Source organism: Panthera tigris, chromosome B3 (genome assembly GCF_018350195.1).
Source record: "Panthera tigris isolate Pti1 chromosome B3, P.tigris_Pti1_mat1.1, whole genome shotgun sequence".
Classification (NCBI taxonomy): domain Eukaryota; kingdom Metazoa; phylum Chordata; class Mammalia; order Carnivora; family Felidae; genus Panthera; species Panthera tigris.
Window position 1 is genome coordinate 100,185,181 of NC_056665.1, and position 14,220 is coordinate 100,199,400.

Here is a 14,220-nt window from a genome sequence, read left to right on the forward strand (position 1 = left end):
CTCTCTCTGTCTCAAAAATAAATAAACGTTAAAAAAAAAAATTAAAAAAAAAAGAAAAGAAAGTTACAAACTAACAAAAAGGCTTTAGCAAAGGTCAATTTCAAAGTAAAAATAAGGTAAGATTTAATCCAAAACATTTTCCTTATTCTAAATTTTGGTAATTCTTGGGACCCTAACTGGATTAAAATAGAACGATATGACTAGTACTCTGAAGAATCATCATAGCGTGTACACAAAATAGAGAATAAATTTTTAATGGTATCAAAAACAGAACTTTTTGGCCAATTTAGTACTTGCTGGAATAAAGTTGCAAAATGTTACTCAGTAACGGACTTAGCTTCTAAATCAAGCCGGAATTACACATACTCTGTATATTACTTGAGTATATACAAGTACATTCCATGATAACATGCAGAGACATGGAAACAAGAAGAGTACTATCAAGTCAAGATCACCATCTCTATTCTCTGCTGATGAAATACATTGAAAACAAAACACCTGTTCAGTAATCCAGAATAGCTAATTTTGAAAGGGGGTTTTAAATGTTGCTCTTTTCAAGAACTCAGATAAACTCCATGGGGTTAAATTTGATTTTGTTTTCTCAACGTGAAAAAAGAGAAGCAGATAATCTGCTATAGCTATGGGGATATCTTTTTCTTTTTCTTCCATATCAAATTAAAAGGTTTGATAGACTTACTGTCCCCAGGAAAAAGGACTCTTCGCATTCTACTGGTAAGAATGAATCCCTTAAAGCTCTTAGACATACGAGTGTCACACCACCTGCAGCAACATATGCTTAAAGTACCTTTGATGAGACGGTCACATGAGACAGGAGTTTAATTTTCCTGAGAACTAAAGTAGACGTATGAAATAAAACAGGGTATGAAAGTGACCTGAGTTCACAGGAGTCTCTAAATTCGAAAGAGATTGCTTCAGCTTTGCGAAGATCTCATCAAAAGCCTTTTATAGCAAGAGTCACATATGTGGTCACGGGGCTTCGGGGCCTTTTTAAGCACTCAAAAGAAGTGCTTTATGTTGTGCAAATTCCATGAAAGCCCAGGACAAGGGACTGATGGTGCTCAGGAAAACCTACAGGTGAGCCCACAGATTCCACGGCTTTTTGTAAAGAATGAAGTGGGTGAGATGCACAACTGACCAACTTTGCTCCCAGCTTGACAATTATTGGGCAGCTAAGAAAATCCTTGGAAGATAAGCAAAGACAGCACCTTACGTGGAACCTAGGGGAAGCCACTCAAAAGTGAGTTAGGTGGGGTAGAGATGGCTACTGGTCTCTTCTAAGTAACTCCTCCTTTGTATGTGAGAACCACAGAACATATACGACAAGTAGGACAAAATATCGGCTTCACAGTCTTCTCTCCAAATTACGCATTGCAACTTCTGTTATTATTACTGTCTGCAAACTACTAAGAGGTCACGTGGGAATTGTAGTCACTGAATAGCATATAAAAGAATACAGTGCAGCTTCAATCTGAGCTCTTCTATTTGCTCTGTAATCTAATTCAAGGCACTTTAAAATGTTTTGGTGCCTTAGTGTATTAACACGAAACAGGAGGAAAACACTCATTTACTTACCTCAAGGAGTACTACAGAGATGACTGAATCTTAAAGCACTTTGAGCTCCTCAGATGAAAAGCACTGTGGAGACAATCACAGCAGAGGAATACTCTTCCAGTGCCTCGGGATCCTGATCTATTGTGTCTTGTGCCTCAACCATGTTTTCTCGAACACTTCACAAGTAAAATCTGTGAGTGGCACTCCATCCCTTTATATACGTTAATTGTTTGGCACACAGATGTTTATATATTGAAAATAGTTGTAGTATTCACCACTCCAAAGTTGTTTACTAATTTTCCCATAAGGTTAATGAAATAAATGTAGCCATGATGGAGTACTTTATGTCAAATTTAGAAAACTTTAGCTTTCTTCTGAGGTACATGTGACATAACGAAAAGTTCATTTTGTTTTCAAAATAATTGAACTAGTGTTATTTATGTGAAACCACAAGTGTTTAATGACAAAAATACTGAAAGTATGCCACAGTGTCTATATATTCATCTGAAGAGTACAAAGATGGAGTTTTGAGGAAAAAAGGGTCTTAACACTATAGAAAAGAAATGTGGTTCTTAAATTGTTCAAAGGAAACATTTTAAAAATGTAATGCTTCATGTATTGAAATAAAGCAGTTAGAGGTAATAAATTATAAATACAGTAGTTCAAATATTGTTTCTTTTTTTAGCATTAGTTTTTCTAAGCAAGTTAAATTCAAAAACACCTTAAACTCTGTTATCCTCTTCTGTCAAAGGACCTGTGGAAATAGAAGCTTTCGCAGAAATCGACAACAGTAATAACACCTTGTGGTCTTTACGTAGACTACACTGGATCTTGACCATTTGAGAGTTACAACATATTTTGGTTAATACATTAGATTCAACTCATTAATATGCCTTTATATTTGGGGGAAATTAGATTGTGATTTATAATGTAGTTCACCCAAACTCAATTCCAGGTCTTGCTTGATTCTCTGCAGGAGGCTCTGTCAGACTCATAATTAAAATGATGAAAAGTGTAAATAACTTCTTTCAGACTGAAAAAATATTTGTTTTTTAAATAAAGTGCTTTAAATTCAAATATTTCTTGCCCTAAACAAAACTGAAACACACTTAAACCTGAAATCTCCATCATATCTTGACACACATATTTTAACAGGAAGAAATCAGTTTGGGGCCATTAGTGTCCTTCAAGAGTTCAGATTGGATCTAAATTGGGTTTTGCATTATTATCGTGCTCATGTTTGTACATGAAGGTTAAAAGAAAGAGGGCGACATCCAAGGATGACCAATAGGCGGTATGAGATGTGACAGCTGACCAATAGCGGCTTTCCACAAGGCCTTCTCGGAGTTCAAAATCAATTCTGTGATCCAATTCCACTGAAAGGAAAAGAAAGTCAAACAAGTGAATAAGTATTACAATATGTTCTATATAGACTTTACCTAGAGTTGAGAATAAAAATTTAGCTAATAGAAATGATTCTTTTATCCTTTTTTCCCCCCTCTTTAAAGTGACTTTCCACTCTAATCTCATGGAAAACAAACAAACACCCAAGACAGACTCAATAGCTCAGGATTCTATTTGGTAGAGTCCTTTCCTTTGTATGCTTAGGTCAGTATGGGATAATAAAGGAATAAAACAAACAAAAAAAATCACTTGGTATCATAGACTATGTTTGGAGTAAAGAAACTGGCTTCAAATCCTAACTTTCCCATTTAATCTTTGTTCCTAATCTGTAAAATAAGAAAAACAGCCCTCTGGCAGAAGTGTGGGCCAGGCTTATATGCAATAATGTCTGGGAGTGCATGCAGCAGGTCACTCAAAGGCCCTCTCCATCACCTCGTTCTGTGGTTACTTTTTGTAGTCCTAGACTGCTTTCCTCCCCATGTGGCCACCATGGCACAGCCTGGTCCCCATGCACTCAGCAGGGCCTCACATGTGCCTGAGACATACAAGTCCTCACTAAATGTCTGTTTGATAAAGAATCCACTGGGTGGCTGGGACAGTTAAACCAGGGGGAATAGTGGTGATCCCTGGGAGGAAGGACTTCATTTATAACAGCGCTGTGCTCAAACAATTCAGTGAATTTAATCAAGTCTTTTTCTAAAAGCCACAGAAAAGTCCTTGCAATACCTGTTGGAGAAAAATCAAGGCTATAAGAGAATTGCAAAGGATTCATTTAATATGTCCTTAGAGATAAAACACTTAGAAAAATAATACTTTGATCTCTAGGAATTCCTTTAAAAGAGTCAATGAGCTGTATAAGACTTTGAAGGAGCTATCTTAAAAACAAAGAACACCCAAATCTTTGTTCGAAGTGCCAGAAGACGTAGCAAGTAAAAGGTGGCAAAAATCAACGAGGCTGGAGAAGAAGTTGGGTTTTGTTTTACACTGGGAATTTGGTTAAGTTGCACATGGGAAATTGTATCACTCTAGAGAATGATTTCATATAAACGTTTAGCTAATGCTTATTTTAAATAGGTATTTTGTGACAATATCTTTTAGTGATTTAAAAGGGCATAGAGTTGTTACTTTTCTATTCAACTATGCTTTTCTGACCAGGAGTGCCCACTGATCTATCTGTATATTTTAAGGTTACCCTTAAGCAGCATAAATACCAATTGGGTTATAAAACACTTGTAAAATATATTTACAAATTTTTTAAAACTTTTCTTCTCACTTAAATTACAATAAGCTAATCCATAATACAGCAGAAATAGCTGAAATCTATATGGGGAACTGGGGGGTAGTAATGTCTGAATCTTTTATCTCTTGTACTCCATAGGACATTTGAGTTCGATTTGTCAGCACATTCTGGCACAAGATACAGGAAGATGAAAAACGAGGAGACTGGAATTCTCAAGCGTGAAGAAGAGAAGTCAAGCTGGAGGTAGTTACAAAGAAAAGAGGAGAAATAAAATGAAAAACAGAAGAGATGAGAAACCTACACATTAATATCGGCAAAGACCATGAAGTTATCATTTCTACTTTAAAATGCCACTGTAGAACAGCCTTTCCTAGTCCAACGGCCTTAAGTTAAACTTTTGTTTTGAAGTTAAAAAAAAAGGGATTTGTGTTTTGTTATAACAACTATTATTTGGCTTTGATTTTATGTCCCTGAGATTTATTCTTAAATGTGGTTACTGTTGTGAAACACTGCCTTTCATATACTAGACACTCAAATGCTGAACTTAATTATTGCCCTACTCTATGCCCTTGTCATTCTTACCACCTACAGTCAGTATGGTTAACTAGACTTGCCATCTCTCACCCTGGTTATTTATGTGTAGGCTATCCTCGTCAAAACGGGAATTAGGTAGCCAGCCTGTACCCGATGAATCTGTTTTAGTCTCTCATCCTCCTTCCAAGGTTTACAACAGGTAGTGTGGTTGCCAGTGCAGGTGACCTCACAGGTGTTGGTTCTGCAGGCGGATGAATGGAATAAGGTGGGCCTACGTCTCACGTCGCTTCCTTTTATGTACGTCACAGAATTCCCAAGGGAGCAAGGGTCCAGATGGCAGTTACCATTCTTTACGTGCCGTGAGATGAGCTCTTGGCCCAAATAGGCCTAAATCTATATGGAGTTGCCTTGGACCTATTTTCTTAATATTAGCACATCAAAAATGAGTGGCACAACACAGCGGGTAGTTTTTTCCTAGTTTTACTCACTGAATTAGGTCAAAGAGAAAGGAAAACATAATATCATCACTCTGTCCCTTTTTTCTCTCTTTTGAGTGCCTTAAGTGCTAGAATTCCTCTATCCACAAAGAAAGGAATGAGATCCTGAACTGAAGAGAAGTGAAACTGAGAAAAAATACTGTGGGATCTTATCAATCATCAGCAGTTGCCTTATATTGCCTTAAAGCATGGGTTATTTTCTTTTCTGGGGAGTCTGGCACAGAGGCCTAGTTCCCTTCCTATTCCCTAGAGTGAATGTCTGCAGTGTATGAAGTATGTAGGAGGTGAAGTGTCATCAGGACTGTCCGTTCATCAGAGAACTCTCTGCACAAGGCTTGTCCACATGGATACTGTATTAGAAAACATAACACATGTGAATAGGAAGTGCACATCTTAGTCTTAAAATGTGTACTAATTGGACAGGTTTCTATTGCTTAATGGAAACACTTTAACTTCCTTGGAGAGAAATTTTCAAAAACTTAATGAATCTTAAAAGTGGTCTTATTTGTAAGTACTAATTTTGGTCATAATTGCATGATTTTTGGCTACAGGCAGACACCAAGAAAATACCAGTAAAGCAAATTGTGTTTTCAAATGAGTAGCAAAAGCTTCTTTCATAGTAAGAAAGATTATGCTGAGTTCTTGCTGGGTAAATTATGTCTTGTTATTTCTGTGTTGCCTCAGAGCAACTATACATTTCATGTGGTTAGGTGTTTGACATCAAGGAATATTTACATTTTGTGAACTGTTATAATTTCAAATATATTTAAGGATATCCTCTATCCTTGATATTATAATCAGTTTTCATATCTGCCAAAATAGTTTCCCAACACTAATCTGTCCTGAAAGATATTCAAATACCTAATGTTTGATAACAGATGGGCTTTGTGGGTAAATCTTGAATACAAAAAAACTCCAGGAGATGGCCCTCTACAATCTGGTTTAAGAAACTTTTCCAATCACATTCAAAACTATTCCCTTCTATTCATCCTTGGCTCTTCTCAAGAAAACTAACTACATACATACATACATACCTCTACATACCCTGTGCTTTTCCGTATGCTGTTTCTTCTCCCTGCAATGTCTTTTCATCACCGTGTGTCCAAATTCTACCTCCACAGAGTCTTTTATAATTTTTTGAGGTGAAAGCATTTTCTCATTCCCTAGAACTGACGGAGTCCTTTACCAGTACCTTTGTTATGTGGCTCATCACATCTACCATATGTTATAAATATTTATGTAGCTATCTACTTCTCTACTAGGTAAATATATATTCTCTAGAAAATGCTCAATTTCCACACTAGCATTTAGTATCTTTATGGGCAGTACTGAAGTCTGTTTCATTTTGGTATCTTTTCTAGTGGCTATCTTGGTACTTTGGCTCATGGTAAACATTTAATAAATAATTGTTAAATGCAAAAAAGCAGGGGAAGAGAAATAGAAGCCATACACATATTACCATTTGAATCAGTTTGGTGTAGTTAATGTTTAGATAGCTGGGATGGTTTTAAGATAATACGTATAAGGGCTACTTGAACGCAGGATAAATGAGTGGATCAACTTCTGTGTTGAATTAAATATACAAAAACCAAAGTCAAATAATTTCTTCGTGGATGTGACTATTACATGAGCAGGGGGCAGAGAGAGCACTTATATAAGATCATTCCTTAAGGGAAATTCATGAAGTTTCATCAAAACAAACTGTTGCTAGGGAGCATAAAAACACAAATCAGTTTGTTATATTAAAATACTGTTTTGGAATTTTTATCAAGGAAGTTTTTTTGAAAACAGGAAAAATATGTATGGAAATTAGCAACTACATAGAGAAGTTGTAAAATTAAATGTGGTTAAAAATCCAAGGAAAAACCTGTAACATTTTTTGTTAAAGACAAAATCCAATATTAAAAAAAAAAAAAAAAAAAAAAGAAAAGGAAAAGGAGAGGAGCTGTGGAAAAAGGAATGAAAGTTAATGATAAAAACGATTTTAAACTAAGATTAATCCTTAGTGGTACATTTAGAATCTGCTAAAAATTAAGAGACTGAAAATATCTCTTGTATCCAATAATGCTAATTTTTAAATGCAAACCTACCCTTCTTAAAGAAAAAATATTTGTGTTGAAACCAGATAGCAACAGCTAGGGCACACCCACAGCCCTAAGTAGTAGCGGTACTGATACCTGAAATAACTAGGAATAATTACATTTCTTACACTATGAGACTTTATATCTAAATGTCTTACATGTAAAGAACAGCGAACCTCTTTGCAGCCTTTGGGACAATAAAGAAGGAAGATGACCTCATGCTTTTCTTCCCTCTCCAAAAGGTTGCTTCTTTGTAGGAATGTATAGCAGTATCATTTTAGCACACTAAGGGACTAATCAATACTTGGGTTTCAGGACCCCTACTATTTAAGGTTAGAATATACAGGAAAAAATTACATATCAAATGGTCTGTAATGGTTAACATTCAAGCTGATCTCATAGAAGAACTGATGCAAGTTTTCAGTGAGCGGAAGACCTATAAGTGGATCATTTTTATTGTACTCTGAGTGCTATTCCTGACATATACCATACCGAGGGTATTATCTTTATTCTGCATTACATTTTCCGGAAAAAGAAGTTGTGGGAGATTAAAGAACGATTCCTGAAGTCTGAAATCTGTGAAAAAAAAACACAAGATGCTGTAAAGTGTTGGCTGATGGTTACAAAGGGCCTTCAATGATGCAGTGGCCAAAAGTTAGAACAACACTCCCAAATATGCTGATTAAACCTAGCATACATAAAGAAGTACACACTTTGGTTTTTATGAAGAGCTCTTTCATGGAAAGTGTAAGCATCGTTAACTTTGCAATACAATGTCATAATCTGTTAACACCCAGATATCCCCCAAATTAATAGCTCATTTAAGTTCTAACCTTGAGGCAAAACAATGTTAAAAGAAACAGATTTTTTTTTCCCTAATATGATACAAACATAAGGGAGTACAAGAAATGAAACCATAAAACTACCGTAAATAAGCCCGGACTTTTCAAAAGAAATGAAGACTAGCTATTGATATTCAACTTGATGAGAATAAAGTGGTTTCAATTGACAACACATACTCTTCAAAGAGAGAAACCCTGATGGATCATGAAAATTCAAAGCCTGTGTCCATCTTATCCTCAAAAAGCAAGAGAATCAAAGTTGGCAGCTTCAGGATAAAGGTCATCAGGAACTGAGGCAATCAATGCGAGCAGAACGAAGAAAGGAAGGAAGCCAGAATCACCTAATCACAATGACCAAATCCCAGAAAGAAGGCTTAAGGAAGAAAGGTTTTAGGATTTGCAAGATACAGCCACTATGTGAATAGAGCAACTATGACATAAAAAAACATCCAAATCAGGATTACAAAGAAGAGTGTATTATTGAAGCAAGTCTAACAATTAGTAAGGCAAATCTTGAGAATCTGATTTTAAAAGGTGGAATTCTACTATAATAGTTTAATTTTAATAGTTACATCTATGTCTAGAGATAAATATCTGTAACTAAGACTCACGATTAGCTCATATTTAGTGGAGTCTACAGTCTACAAGGACTTTACCATTAAGACCAACAAAGAAAGAATTTATATGCAAGACTGACAGAAAATGTATTTTGTTAAGCTATCAAAGTATAATGATGCAATGCAGCTGAGCACCTCTATTAACTGTTGTCCTGAAAGAAGAAACAGGTTTCTCTGTTATCATTTTGAAATTACTATGTTAAATAGTAAAAAGACCACAGAAACAGCTTTCTTCCTTCAGATCCTATGGATTCTCTCTTTGTCTTCATTACCCTTTCTTGGGGGCTCAAATCCCACTTCATTCTTGTTTCCTCAGTCACCCTAATGTTTATTTACTAGCATCATTGCTGTGTATTAACATTACAAGGAATTGTGACTTTTTACCTGTCATCTTACAAAATTCTTTTAAACTATTCTTCTTCAGAAACTTTAGAGCTGTGATCTCTGTATGTCACAACAGAATTTTGTATTTTTACAGCCGCATTTCTGAATAAGTAGAAGTGAAAGCTTAAGTCAGCAATAATAAGAAAATGAAAAAAATGAATTTTATACAAATATCAAAGTCTGAAATGAATTTTCTAGGCAGTGTTCAAAAGGCTTACAATTATAAAATTTTTAGTAATCAGAGTCTCACATAAATAGGAGTACGTTAAAAAATGCTATTGGTCCGAATAGAAATGTCGAACTCAGGAATGTCCAGGATAATGGCTCCTGGAGTAGGGCTAACTGTGGAGAAAGATCCAGCCTCTAGAACCACCACACTTGAACTTCTTTTTTAAGTATGTTTGATGGATGGCAATGGACACTGGTCATTTTAAAATACAGAGTAGCAGACACAGCAAGAAGACAAGGCTACAAGTATCTGAAATAAAATCTGTTTAAACATTTATAGAGAAAGAAAGGAAAAGTTTTCCCTGATTGCTATAGTAACAAAAAGCAGCTAGTCTGAGAATCTACATTTCTTTATGTAAGTCAATGGAAAAATAGGACTTATTAGTCTTCTTTTATGGACACTTGAAAATAAGGCTCAAATTTAGACCCTTGGGATTAAATATATATTAAATGTATAAGAGTTTCACAACTATTCAAGATTTTAAACCTTAGAAGTCTACTGGAAAGAATTAAATAGAGCTCCATTCTAATGCTAAGTCCAGCATAACTATCCATTCATTTATTCATTTCTTGAATATCTACTTTACACTAGGTAGCTGGGACAGAACTGGAAACCACACAGCGGATCCAATACAATATAAGCCTGAAGGTCTTTGTAATTTGGCTGGATGAATGAAACTCTGGAATTAGCAGCAGGATGGCTTTTAAAAAGTATCAAGAATATACACAGCAGAGGTTTAAAGCAATTACATGAATTTTTAAGGCTGAGAAGACCATATTTTTAAAAAATCTACTTTCTAAAAATCAGGGGTGCTTTCTCCCAAAGAGATTTGTTTTATGCTCGATGTTTAAGACCCTTGTGCCACCAGGCCCTGATTATTAATGTTCTTAATTCTTCATTCACCAATGCAGAGAGCAAAACTGCATTTACCTGGGAATTATACTTAAAAATATAATCAGGGGCATCTGGGTGGCTCAGTCGGTTAAGTGTCCAACTACTGATTTCAGCTCAGGTCATGATCTCACAGTTGTGAGATTGAGCCCTGTGCCAGGCTCCATGCGAAGTGTGGAGTCTGCTTTGGATTCTCTCTGTCTCTCTGCCCTTGCCCTGCTTGCATGCTCTCTCTCTCTCTCTCAAAAAAATAAATAAAAAATATAATCAGAGGAAAAGTACTTTTTTTAAAAAAAAGCTAACTTATGCTTTACATTTTAGAGTTGACTGCTACCGTTAGTATCTTTATCCTCCCCGCCTTCAAGTTGTAAGAGATCGAGTATTAACTTAAAGTAAGAAAAATATGAACTAACATGCAGAATCCAGAAAGCCAGAACTGCTATGTGGAAGGGTCTGTGTTGCAACAGTGGTAGTGGGAAGCGAGCCAAGTGACTTCTTCTCATCTTCTGTTGAGTCTTTTGATGTCTCAGATGGCTGTGATGTAGATGAGCGTCCAAATCTCGAGAACAACATCCCTCCAAGGCCCTTTCCAATGCTGGCAGCCCCTATATTTCGCAAAACAGGGCAGTCAGTCTGTTGGAATCACACCACATACCAAGCTAAAGAGCACCATCCATAGTTACAGCCAATTGGCAGAGGAACCAAGTCCTAGTCATATTTTTCCAGGGTGGGAACATAGGAAAGTTACAATTTACACTGTAGGTTTCTAAGTAAAAATGGTGTTGAATAGAATGAGAGTTGTACAAACTGCAGGAATACAGTGTACAAAAGAATAAAGATTCTATTTTATTCAAGTGATCACTGTTGATTACAATATTTGGGAAGATTAAAAACGTTAATGAAAGAATCATACCATTGACCGGGGCATATATTTACCATTGATATGCTTTACTACTGAAGTTAAGTGAGTATGTTATAAAAAGCTATCAATAAACAAATCTGGGAGTATGACAAAGTGAAATCTCAATGAAAAGCCTATTTATAGTGCCATCTTGTGGCACTTTATATTAAGGCAACCTGTAACTAAGAACAATGGACAAATTCAAGGGGCACATATCCCAGCGCTACCCTAAACATTGTGGCTGGTGCAGGAGATGATTCAAAGAAATTAAATATCCTTGTTGACCCCAGGACAGACACGGTTTGAGAGACTGTTAAGACATGAATTGCAGAACTGGTTGGCAGGGACACCCTTAGAACTCAAGCACTCCCTCATTTTACAGGTGAGGAAGCAGACCATTAAAAATGATGGGACTTCCCCAAGATCTCATAGTAGGTGGTAGGGCCAAGATTAAAATGAGGGCCTTGATTCCCAGACCTTTCCTTGTCTATCCAGCTATCTCATATTCTAAACCTACAAGATCTGATCTAGTTAGAGAACCTTTGGGGATTTTAGCTCTCAAGTATGAACAGTGAGAGGGTAGTTAATTCTAGACATGGGGATTAAATGTTGGATGTTTTGTAATATGCAGAGTATTTTCAAGTACCCCAAATTTAATGCCTATCTAAAAAAGTACTTACATTTACTGATAAGAAATACTTAAGAGAAATTACCTAATATGCTTGCTTTGCCTATGTTTGTTATAGATTCCCCGTAGTGTCGACGGGACAAGACTGGTGAGGTCACAGGGCTTGGTATTGTTGAAATGCCTTCATTCTCTGAAATTGAGGTAGGTTCTTTTGCTGGGTGGAGAAAGCTTGGCTTCATATGCTCATAAGGTAGAGGATTAGAAGTATTATACCAGTGGATCTGGACAGGTGAAATGTTGCTGTAGTGTTTCAGTATTAATGGTTCTAATCTATAAGCCTTGATTTTAAAAAAAATGCAAAGAAACACAACATTAAGGCACAATGCTTGGATTTTAGTAAACTATTTATTCTTATTTTATTGCATGCTCAATAGACCTTAGGGAATTAAAAAAAAAAAACATCTGGTATTTCTAACATGCATTCCCATTTGTTCACTATTAATAATATGTAATTTGGTCTAATTATATATCCTTAATGATGAGATTATGGAAAGAACCAATTAGTGTTGGTCTAAGCTAACAGTGCCCGTTAATTTGTTTTTCAGAAAAACGGATTCATTTTTATTAGGTTCTGATATCATATAACAATTAGATTTATGTTAGTCTCACCAACAAAGCGGAAGCAATAAACAGTAAACTAGGACACAGTAAATAAAGCCAATCTGTAACATCTTAGAAGCTCTTCGTAAGCTCTATTTTCAAATAGATTAACATAGTAACAGCACAAATTAGATGCTGATTAAAGACCATTTGTCTAATGTGAAGAAGGGATGATATAGCAGAAAAGACAATGAATGGACTTGGCATTAGAATTCCCCAAGTTCACATTCTGGCCTCTGTCACTAACTGAATAATACCTACCAAGTCACAAGTTTCAGAGTCACTGTTTCCTGAGCTGTAGAAATCAGATTAACACTTCCTACCTCACAAGGATGTTGGCAAGAACAGACAACGTTTGTAAATACTGCTTAGCACAGTTCTGACATAAACTTTATTTAAAAAAACTTTACTTAAAAAAAAATCACAGGAAAAACTATAAAATGAATAATGAAAAATAACTTAATAAAATGACATTGGAGCCCTCCTTTATGATATAACAAAACTTTAAGATTATACCAAGGACAGGGTATACACTGATAACTCAGAGTTCCCCTACAAACTCAAGTTCACTTTCAAGTTACAAGATAATGAGTAAAATGAATATATATTAATGAAATACTAAATGGTTAGCTGGGTGTTTTTACATATATTTTACTTAATCCTAACCATTTTAGGAGGTAAAATTTTGTCATCTGCATTACATAGATAAGTCTTGGGAGTGACTTGGCCAAAGATTGTGCTGTCTGTATTTGAATCTAATACTAGATTCTCAGTGAAATTCATTTCTTAAAGATAGCATTTTTGATTCTTTAACACATAGGGAATTGTTAAAATTTTAATATTTAATCAATGCTATATTTACTTGGTACTAGCTAAAGATATTTGAAAAGACTTCACACAATTACACAAAGCAAACTTTCTGAGAATGAAGGTTATTTAAAACAGTTTCTTTTAAATTTAGTTCTATCTAGCCTTGTCCCCAAAAAGATTTAAGAAGCGTTTTTCTCATCTAACAATCTTACTTGGTAGTATAAAATTTACCCGGATGCAAGATCACTGGAGTGATTAAAAACATTAAACACTAAACATTAAAAAATTATTAACAGTATAAACATAAAAGAGAATGAAAAACTCCAGACTTAAAATTCGACCAGGCTAAAATAAATTCTTCTACTTTTTCATGTTTAATACATTTCAAATAGGGTCGGTCTACCAAACACATTTCAATATGGTAACATGTTTTAGAGAAAAAAAGATTAAAATGGAATTTTCAAAATTTGTGGTTGCTGGGTTATTGGTATTACAATTGGTTGTGGTTAGACAGTCCAGAAGATTCCTATTCCTTGTACTATTTGTCCAGAGATAATAGTTTTACATTATGCTCTTATAACATAGATCACCTCTGAGGTATTTCTGAGCCCTAAATTAACCAAAACACCAATGTCTTAAAGATATGAACCTATGAAAATATAATCAGATAAATTAACTCATTTCTCATTAGTTCAGTTGTACCTTGCAATATTTCATACAGAGTCTTTTATGAATAATTTAATGTTGAGGGAAAAATGTCTATAACTGCAACTCACCACTGGATCTGTTGGATGAAAAATATTCAGTAACCGATTACAAATCTCTCTGGGCAAAATATGGTCTTGACTTCCAGTGTTTCCTGGGCGGATGCCACGCAATGCCAAGAAAACCGCTAATGGGGATCCCATGCAGAAGAAATTCTCAACCTAA

General features: G+C 35.4%; 1 protein-coding gene across 9 annotated transcripts in view; it reads right to left on the reverse strand.

Annotated features, from left to right (window-relative positions):
* Positions 1–2,616: 2,616 nt before the first annotated feature.
* Positions 2,617–14,220, reverse strand: part of DDHD1 (DDHD domain containing 1) — a 106,605-nt gene continuing 95,001 nt past the window's right edge. For 6 of the 9 annotated variants that reach the window (XM_042989717.1, XM_015544483.2, XM_042989713.1 and 3 more), the window contains 5 exons: positions 14,067–14,216; positions 11,906–12,158; positions 10,705–10,896; positions 7,821–7,904; positions 2,617–2,948 (listed from right to left, as the gene is read on the reverse strand). In XM_042989717.1, coding sequence (XP_042845651.1) covers positions 2,767–2,948; positions 7,821–7,904; positions 10,705–10,896; positions 11,906–12,158; positions 14,067–14,216 — 861 coding nt within the window. In that variant the 3' untranslated portion in view covers positions 2,617–2,766. The remainder of the gene's footprint in view (positions 2,949–7,820; positions 7,905–10,704; positions 10,897–11,905; positions 12,159–14,066; positions 14,217–14,220) is intronic. The other 3 variants (XM_015544484.2, XM_042989719.1, XM_042989716.1) reach the window with 1 other exon arrangement.